The sequence below is a fragment of the Somniosus microcephalus genome, chromosome 1 (genome assembly GCF_052327205.1).
Source record: "Somniosus microcephalus isolate GS21.2 chromosome 1, FLI_Smic_1.0, whole genome shotgun sequence".
In the NCBI taxonomy this organism is placed as follows: domain Eukaryota; kingdom Metazoa; phylum Chordata; class Chondrichthyes; order Squaliformes; family Somniosidae; genus Somniosus; species Somniosus microcephalus.
This window is the reverse complement of record NC_140987.1, coordinates 438,903,459-438,913,714: the sequence shown is the minus strand read 5'-3', so window position 1 is coordinate 438,913,714 and position 10,256 is coordinate 438,903,459. Positions and strand designations below refer to the sequence as shown.

Genomic DNA, 10,256 nt, shown 5'->3' with positions numbered 1-10,256 from the left:
AGGGGGAGGGGGAGAGGAGGAGGAGGAGGGGGGAGAGGAGGGGGAGGGGGGAGATGAGGGGGAGGGGGGAGATGAGGGGGAGGGGGGGAGATGAGGGGGAGGGGGGGGAGAGGAGGGGGAGGGGGGGAGGAGGCGGAGGGGAGGGGGAGAGGGGGAGGAGGAGGAGGGAGGAGGGGGAGGGAGGAGAGGGGGAGAAAGAGAGAGAGAGAGAGAGGCAGGAAAAGAGAATAAGTGTGTTTGGTCCGTCAGATAAATGACAGCCCGCCAGCAGCTCTGCTACTTCCCAGCCAATCATACCGTGGAATCTGGGAAGCTCGAGGATTTATCAAAAATAATCGCAGCTGTATTTAAAGCTGCTGTGCGGTTTCCCCCCCTCCCTTTTAAATGGATATTGTTAACTGATTGAACTCCTAGTCAGTCAAAAAAAAAACATTCTTCTGTGAAAGGACAAGATTCAAAAAGAGGCTGCCCCAAGTCCTATTGGCAAGTTCACCAGGGAATTGCGTTTCTGGCCATTGATTGCTTTTCCTTATGGAGGCAACACACGGCCCAGAGTCATACCGGGGAGACTTGCTTTAGATTAAGCGCCGGTGCCGGTACAGATGAAATTGCACTTGGTACAGCTGGTACATTCGTCTTGTACATTTCTCATGCCATAAACTGCGGGCAGAACGCAGGTCAACTCACACCTTTTTAATAGCTATTATAACCACAAAAAAAAACAGAAAGTAAAGAGGCCACAAAAGGCAATGTTCCAATGCTGATTAAATCCCGATTCTTGGGACTTCCCATCGTCAACATGATCTGGGTAGAAATTGGGCTGAAATGGGATTTTAAAGTCGCTTCAACTAAACGGATCGAAGGTGAAAGGTTCTACAAAACCCGAGCTGAGAAAGAGAAAGCCAAAATGCCCTGGCCAAGAATCTACACCTAAAATGTTGACCTGAATGTGTGTCAGATGCTGAGAGACCCTGTAGTTCCAATATTTTCGGGATGGAAGCAACATTTGAAGACTGCAAGGCTCACAGTCTTACACGGTCTCATCTAGGACAAAGAAAATTCGTCCTTAACCTTTGGCACGCGGTACATCTTTCCAATGTGACATCTCCTGTTACTTAATCAGCAGAACTTCCAAGAGTGATTTCTCAACTAATTATCTTCAAGGAAAACTGGTGCTCTGAACACACAGCGTGCGTATGGCTGTAATTCAATTAGCAGGCTGTTAATAGAGCTATGGTACCAGTAATAAGGTTCGAGATAAGTATAGTAACAGTGTTTGACCCTAGAACTATGTCTGGTAGGGTATGCATGTACAAATGAGAAAACAAAAACAATCACCAAAAATAGTCTTGTTTCTGTCCCCTTTTTTTGGAGGCTAACTTTTTTAATTTCTTGGGCCTGCGCTCCTCTGCTGTGAGGAATGGTTACAAAGTTTAAAAAAAACCGAAATGACATCCACAATCGAGTCAAGCAGAAACCGAGCACGCTGCAGATTGCCAAACGGCAGCCAGAGTTAAGTTACAAAAAATTCAAAGTTCTTCCTACAGCAAATGCAACATCGATGCTGATCTGACCTTTAATAGCACAAGTCGTGAAAAGTTGGGTCAAAGATTATCAAAAGGTGTCAGGGCAGAAGGTTTGCAAATTCAATTGTTGGGGCTTGGAAAGCCAGACATAACCTTCAAGGCCGTGTAGATTTGTTCTGTCCTTAAGTGACTGATTCAAAGCTGGTGTTCGAAGTCAGAAGCGTCAAACAAGAATTCGGTGCCTGGCAAAATGCATTAACCTGCTGCCTTTAAAAAAAAATCCCGCACTTCAGCGGTGCTACCAAGGTTACCTTTGAGTGACAGGGGAACCGGTTTATTATGGTGATCCATAGTAACTAGTCCCTGTTCATCGATCATTTCTCTTCCTAGCAAGTGACATATGGCTTTGTCTACGCGTGCTTCCTGCATTGTATCTGTCTCTGGAAACACCTATCTTTTCTACTCAGATCAAGCTATCTTGTAATTATACCCATCAAACATGATTATTCATTCAAAATTAAAGAATTACCATTTAACTTAAATGATAATGGTTAAACTAGACAAGTGGGTGGCATTATTATTTTTTTCTACGTCTGAGACATTTCAATCTTTACTTCCGTTACCCACGTCCCAAAAAAAGCCCGACTTACCAATATTTTGAGATATATTTGTCGGCGTAAACCAGAAGCATTCCGGAGGCGGACACAAAGACTGTGGTCTGGCTCCGGACACACATTTGTTTGACAAGATGCAGAGGACTAGAATGACGGTTGGTGTCATACTATTCATAACAAATCACAAGGAGACAGGCCTGACTTAGGTGGGCAGGCTGCTCTCACTGCGTCTGCTACATTAGACACAGAAAAGGGAGCCAGCCGCAAGTGTTCATAGAATTACACAGAATGTACATCACAGAAACAGGCCATTCGGCCCAACATAAGATTAGAAATAGGAGCAGGAGAAGGCCCTTCGAGCCTGCTCCGCCATTCAATAAGATCATGGCTGATCTTCTACCTCATCTCCACCTTCCCACACTATCCCCATATCCCTTGATTCCCTTAATATTCAAAATCTATCGATCTCTGTCTTAAATATACTCAATGACTGAGCCTTCACAACCCTCTGAGGTAGAGAATTCCAAAGATTCACCACTCTCCGAGTGAAGACATTTCTCCTCATCTCAGTCCTAAATGGCCAACCCCTTATTCTGAGACGGTGATCCCTGGGTCTAGACTCCCCAGCCAGGGGAAACATCCTCCCTGCATCTACCCTGTAAGAATTTTGTATGTTTCAGTGAGATCACCTCTCATTCTTCTAAACTCTAGAGAATATAGGCCTAGTCTACTCAATCTCTCCTCATAGGACAATCCCCCCATCTCAGGAACCAGTCTGGTCCATTCTTCCCACCATTCTTCATCTAACCCCGTCATCATAACCTTCTATTCCTTTCTCCCTCGTGTGTTTTACTAGCTTCCCCTTAAATGCATCTCTGCTATTCGCCTCAGCCACTCCCTGTGGTAGTGAGTTCCACATTCTAACCACATTTCTCCTGAATTTCCTACTGGATTCATTACTGACTATCTGATATTTATGGTCCCTAGTTTTGGTCTCCACAAAGTTGGTATAGGTTGTGGCGCAGAGCAAAACAGATTGCAAATTTGTCAATTGTGTTTTGGCTTTCCCTTCATTGTAACGGAAGGGCTAATTGAAATGAATGTGGCAATTAACCAATTTCACTGCCCTTCTTTGTAACTATAATAGTGAGGGAAATCCCTACACAAGTCAAGCTTTACTCATGAAAAGGGTTTCATTGGAATCGGTTTTGGCTCCACTGCTGCCTTGAAATGCTTTCCTAGCTCATTTTTCTTATCACCATTTTCAGAATCTTTGAGCATCAGTTTTGAAGTTCAGACGCTCACATCCAACCCCCAGGAAAAAACATTTTGATTCTATTTACAGAAAAACAAATGACTTTCACTGGCCTATAAACAACATCATGACATTAACAACAGTGCTGTAATCTCTTATCTGTCTAGACACGTATAAAATATCTTGAACTTTGTGACAAATAGCCCCTTTTACATGCCACATCTAATTTAGTTCCTAGTATTGACACCAACTCAGAATCTCAGACACTCTTCAAGTGGCAACTTGCTCCCAGAGCATGACATAAGTGGAAGGGCATCATGTTACTGTCTGACAATGTACTTTGGTGTACAGGGGTACAGGAGAAAAACATATCTGTACCATGTAAAGGAACCCAGAATTAAAAAAAAAGCAGCCATGATTCATACACTCATGACTCTCAGCTGTACAATGCATTGGTTCCATTCCCAGCGTACTTCAGACATTCCAACTCAAGTCTTCTTCCAAGCAGCCAGGCAATTCAGTAAAGCGCCAAGTGATAATGAGGTACCTCGTTGATGGGGTGGAATGGATTCTTTGAGCTTCCCATCATCTCATGGTGACCATGCCAGAGCCCAGAGATATCTGCAGTTGTGCATCTAAGTTCTTTGTCAGAATACTGGGGTCAGCTTCATTTTTTAAATCGTAAAAGCTCTTTGGTTACAACCCAATGTATAAAAGAAAGATTTGCATTTATATAGCGCCTTTCACGGCCTCAGGACTTCCCAAAACGCTTTACAACCAATGAAGTACTTTTGAAGTAACAACAGAAAATGCTGGAAAAACTCAGCAGGCCAGGCAACATCCGTGGAGAGAAATTAGAGTCAACGTTTTGGGTCAAAACCCTTTATCAAGACCCGAAACATTGACTCTAATTTCTCTCCACGGATGTTGCCTGGCCTGCTGAGTTTTTCCAGCATTTTCTGTTGTTATTTCGGATTTTGCTTAAGTACTTTTGAAGGGCAGTCACTGTTGTAATGTAGGAAATGCGGCAGCCAATGTGCGCACAGCAAGCTCCCACAAACAGCAATGTGATAGTGACCAGATAATCTGTTTTAGTGATGTTGTTTGAGGACACCAGGGAGAACTCCTGAGCTGCTCTTCGAAATAGTGCCATGGAATCTTTTACATCCACTTGGGAGGACAGACTGGACCTTGATTTGACGCCTCATCAAAAAGATGGTACCTCTGACAGTGCAGCACTGGAGTGTCAGCCTAGATTACATGCTCACATCTCCAGTGGGACTGCAGCTCACAACCTTCTGACTCAGAGGTGAGTGCTACCCACTGAGCCACAGCTTACAGCTATGTATATGTAATATACATTACATTCATAGCACACAATCAACATAACAAAAACAGTTTATCTGGTCATTATCACATTGTTGTTTGCGGGAGCTTGCTGTGCACAAATTGGCTGCCGCGTTTCAACAGTGACTACACATTCCAAAAAAAAACTTCATTGGCTGTAAAGCGCTTTGAGAGGTCCGGTGGCCGTGAAAGGCGCTATATAAATGCAAGTCTTTCTTTTTACCTTAGTATACAATTTAGAACGTTAAGGGGTGACTTGATCAAAATTTTCAAGATATTAAGGGGAACAGATAGGGTAGATAGAGAGAAACTATTTCCGCTGGTTGGGGATTCTAGGACTAGGGGACATAGTCTAAAAATTAGAGCCAGACCTTTCAGGAGTGCAATTAGGAAACACTTCTACACACAAAGGGTGGTAGAGGTTTGGAACTCTCTTCCACAAATGGCAATTGATGCTAGATCAATTGTTAATTTTAAATTGGCGAATGATAGCTTTTTGTTAACTAAAGGTATTAAGGGATATGGGCCAAAGGCGGGTATATGGAGTTAGGTCGCAGATCAGCCATGATCTCATTGAATGGCGGAACAGGCTTGAGAAAGAAAAATGTGCATATATAGCACCTTTCACGACCACCGGACGTCTCAAAGCACTTTACAATTAATTACTTTTGAAGTGGAGTCACTGTTGTAATGTGGGAAACGCAGCAGCCAATTTCCGCACAGCAAGTTCCCACAAACAGCAATGTGATAATGACCAGATAATCTGTTTTTGTTATGTTGGTTGAGGGATAAATATTGGCCAGGTCACTGGGGATAACTCCCCATCTCTTCTTCGAAATAGTGCCATGGGATCTTTTACGTCCACCTGAGGGAGCAGACGGGGCCTCGGTTTAGCGTCTCATCCAAAAGATGGCACCTGAAATAATGCAGCACTCCCTCAGTACTGCACTGGGAGTGTCAGCCTAGCTTTATGTGCTCAAGTTCCGTGGAGTGGGACTTGAGCCCACAACCATCTGACTCCGAGGCGCGTGTGCTACCCACTGAGGCACGGCTGACACTCGAGGGGCTAAATGACCTACTCCTGCTCCTATGTACGGTACATTGTGGTAGCGAGTGAAGTTTAGTGGATTGTAAATGTCCCCTGGAGACCAATTTCAGGCAGTGCCAGTGATGTGAGTGTATATCGCTGTGTTTGGCCGCTCTATATAAGTAACTAGTGGGATTTGGTTGTCGGGCCAGAGCTGTGACAATGAGCCTATTTGTTTGCTACATGCCCTGTGTGTGTGTGTGTGTGTGTGTGTGTATGGGGTGGTATTGTCAACATGCTGACCAAACCCCTGCCAGCGGGGCCAGGAGTAGGGCGCCAGATTGCAAAAACAATTCGCGTGGCTCAGTTCGGGACAACAACAACAACTTGTATTTATATAGCACCTTTAACGTAGTAAAGTGTCCCAAGGTGCTGCACAGGAGCCTAATCAGACAAGATGTGAGACAGAATAAATCTCAATGGAAGTAAAGCAAGAGGCAGTAGCGCAGAATCTGGAACGTTACACTCGAGTGGAGCAAAGATTGTTCCCTGGTGCACTTGAATACAGAACAGGTGAAAGTTTAGAGCAAATCTGGGCAACACCCAAAGGGAGGAGAAGTGAAGTCAACACATCGGAACACTGGAGTTAATTGGCAGCCTTTTGGCCCAAGCATGAGAGTGCGCCTCTTACTACACAGCACACATTCTAGCTGCTGTTTAACAGTGCGGGGGTGGAGCTCGTGAAACACCGTACTTCAGTGGTAAGCGGTTGATGAAACTTCACAAACCACTTTCCTCAGGCCGAGTGTCGTGTTACACAATTCGCACTGACCCGTGAAAGGAGGTAGATTCAGTTAAAGTCATCGTGGGTATTATTTTGCCCAACAACAAAAAAAACCCCAGCCAGCGCCCGTTCATATCAGAGCCCAGAAAGAGCGAGAATCTACTGTAATGGGGAAACGCAAGAAGACACAGAAACCAGGGGAAATATTGACACTGCAAAAGCCAGTCTATTTGTTGACTTTCGCTAAGCAACGGTACAAACATACTTCCGCCTAATGCGTTTGGAAGATCAGTGACGTTTTCAACCCACACAGCTCTGCAATCGCCATGCACGTCAGCAGGAAAACATTACAAATAAAAAAAAATTTCAAAAAGAAAAAAATCATGCTTCCTAAATTGGAGTTGTGTGTTGAGTCCAGTCCGGCCGTTGCTTCCCACGCACCGTTCCAGAGCCATCCCATCCCCTAAGTTTCAGCAAATATTTGTTCGCACCGAGCCCGCTGCCGCCTTTCGTGGCTCCTCAGATGCTCCTTTTATTGGCAGAAAACAGCTGGTCACAGCCAGGTTCAAGGCCATGTGTCGCCTCTCCACGGAGGGCCCCACATGCTGCAGTTAGCGGCGTCGTTTCCCAGCTTGCGAGGGAGCAGAGAGGGAGAGAGAAATCCGACCCTTTCCCTCTCTTTAAAAAATCTAAAAACCATAAGCGCCTTTTTATTTGTCCTTTCCCTGTTGTGTTTGCCTACATTGCACAACACTTAACACTCAGGACCACGAGCATTGGCTGACCGCTCAGTTAACAAAAAAAATACAATAGCGTTTGATGCATAAGGGACAATAAACAGACGATTATTAGAAACATCAGCATATTCAGTCTGCAGCGCCGGTTATGTCCTCGTCAATTTCAGCTCAGTTTCACAACCCCCTTTATACATCTCAGGCAGCTTATTGAAAAAAAATCAGCTTACATATGATTGAAATCATTTTTTTAATTAAAAAGTGGAATTAGTTCCTTACAGAGATCTTAGTCCAAGCCTGTGTTTTAAAACAAATCAAGGCTAGAAAGGAGAGGGGGAGAGAGGGGGGGGGGTGGTGGGTGGGTATGTTTTTAAACACTGTCTGGCTTTTTTCTTTTGTTATTTTATTTTATTGTCCCCTTTCATGTTTCGAGTTCATATTCCGATTCCGCGTGGTTTCCTGGGTAGGGGAGGGGAGGTGGGGGCAAGAGGAATTCGGTAGTAAATGTGACGTACAGTCAGGGCATTGCCTCATTGCACGGGAAACAGCAAAAAAACCGCCGTCACATGGCTGAATAAGTAAAAGTGACCAGTTTTCCAACTTTGGCTCTCTGACTCAATATTCCGCGGTTCCCTTTCCATCAACGCGCAGCTCATTTACAAACTTCATTACCATAAACTCGCCCCGCATTGACACCATTAGCCTCGCCACCAGCCGCTTTACAAATGTTTTTTTAAAAAAAGAATGTAACAAGGGGACGATTTTCTGTCGCCCGCTCCGTTCCCGATCCACAAGTTTCTGAAGATTTTAATATGAACCCGTGTCCCGCATTTCCCCCTTTTATTTCAGCCCTTTCCCCTGTTTGGTTTAAAAAAAAATCAATGCCACATATTGGAATTAAGAACTGATGGGGGTAAAAAAAAAAACCCAGTAGTTAGCAGGTTGTTAAAACATCTGCAACACAATTATGCTCTTGTCTAGAAATTACTCGCGTTTGTGAAATCAGACTGAAGTTAATCCCGTGTTAACCTTGGGTAACGATCCATCAGAACGATCGACCACCTCGCCGTGATCTAACTTCACAACCAAAGATTATCTGAACATTTTTAAAAGAAAAAAAAATGCTTTCTTAAAACGCCAATTTGCGTGCAATACAGAAAGCAAACAACAGCAAAAATAGAAAACCGCCGCTGCAGTTTGACAACAAAAATTTCGCATCCCTTTCGCGGCGTGTGTGTGGAAATTTAAAATTAACTAGAAGCCGTCATTCCTTTAAAAAAAAGACATTTAAATCCTTGTTCATGGCCGGCTCTCCCAGGTAACCTCCCCGTCTCAGACAAGTGCTTGGATGACACCCCACTGATAACGAGAGACAAAGAGGGGCTTGTTACAAGCAGCAGAGAAATCCCGGGACTGGCTCCCTCCAACTCAACCACCTTCAAAAGAACCTTGGCAAATACACATCCATAAACAACCACTCGCCAATTACCAGCTACACAGAGAGCGAGAGAAAGGGCAACGCCAAAAAAACCACTGTTTATAGACGAGAGTTTATTGCTAGTTTAAAAAATAAAAATCCTCTTTAATCCCTGTGCAGTCAATGCTAATCCCGGATAAATCAGACTCCAGCTCCTTCCCCTCTGCTTCACTCTTGAATCGGAAGCTGCTAACAGATTATTAATTACACAGATAAACTAAAGGTGCCAGACGCCGAGATGGATCACAATAGACAAAAAAAACAGGAAATATACACACACATCTTTCGCAATATTTGCTGAATGTGACTGGAGCGAGTGTCCCCGGGGGCACTGAAGCTGGCGAAACCTACTGAGATTTCACTGCTTTTTTAAAAAAAAACTATCGCGATTTGCAAAAGACAAACTTCCTTATTTAACTGGATTATTCGCAGCGCAAACGCTGTTTAGAAAAGGGCTTTGCCCAGTCTCAGCTTCTTCCAGCCTTTGGAGGGTTTCAACTAAGACGAGCTAAATAGATCAGGCTTTTCTCTCTCTCACACAATCTCTCTCTCTCAATCTTCGGGTCGACCTTAAACCACCACCAGAAAAGCCCGTGCCGGAGATTTTTTTAAAAACCCCAAGTTGGGATTCGACATACCGAGATGTGCTGCTCCATGCGAGGTGCTTCTACTCGCTGAGACACGAGCAGCATCTTGGAACGATCGCCAATGTCTTAAAAATCCACTTTTGAAGCAGAGTAACGGAATAGAGCGGTCGCCGCTGCCCTCCTCAAGTCTCAGACAAGTTCATTCCACGGGCTTGTTAGGCTGAGCGGGGCAGCTGCTGGTAATTCTGTGTCTCTCTTGAATCTTGCCGAGTACATGAACATCAGCCCACGGTTTCCTGGGCAGCGGGCGGAGCTGGCCGTCCCGCTCGGGCCGGATAGGGTGGATGCGGCGCGGCGTCAGGGAGGGGAGGAGCGGGGAGAGAGAGAAGGCGGCACAAGGGATCTCGAAAAGGAAGGGAGGGGGGGATGTACGCCAGTGACTCGCGCAAGCCACTCTCCAGGAAGCATTCTGGGCATCGTAGTTCTCGCCCTGACAGGAGAAATCAGACATAAGATAGTCACTAAATAACAACAGAAAATGCTGGAAAAACTCAGCAGGCTAGGCAACATCCGTGGAGAGAGAAACAGGGTTAACGTTTCAGGTCGAAGACCCTTCGCAACCTGAAACGTTGACTCTATTTCTCTCTCCACGGATGTTGCCTGGCCTGCTGAGTTTTTCCAGCATTTTCTGTTGTTATTTCGGATTTCCAGCATCTGCAGTATTTTGCTATAAGATAGTCACTAATGAATCCAATAAGGAATAGAAACATAGAAGATAGGAGCAGGAGTAGGCCATTCGGCCCCTCGAGCCTGCTCCGCCATTCAATGAGATCATGGCTGATCATCCAAATTCAGTACCCGGTCCCTGCCTTCTCCCCATATCCCTTGATCCCTTTAGCCTTAAG

At 44.9% G+C, this 10,256-nt stretch overlaps 1 protein-coding gene across 2 annotated transcripts in view; it reads right to left on the bottom strand.

The window, feature by feature from the left end:
- The window catches only part of LOC147125331 (mastermind-like protein 2), a 461,240-nt gene that overhangs the window by 122,905 nt on the left and 328,079 nt on the right, over window positions 1-10,256 (bottom strand). The window contains exon 1 of one of the 2 annotated variants that reach the window (XM_086001422.1): window positions 9,403-9,666. The exons of the other annotated variant lie outside the window; for it this stretch is intronic. Coding sequence (XP_085857548.1) covers window positions 9,403-9,456 — 54 coding nt within the window. The 5' untranslated portion in view covers window positions 9,457-9,666. Of the gene's footprint in view, window positions 1-9,402; window positions 9,667-10,256 lie in introns of those variants that run through there. 2 annotated transcript variants of the gene reach the window in all.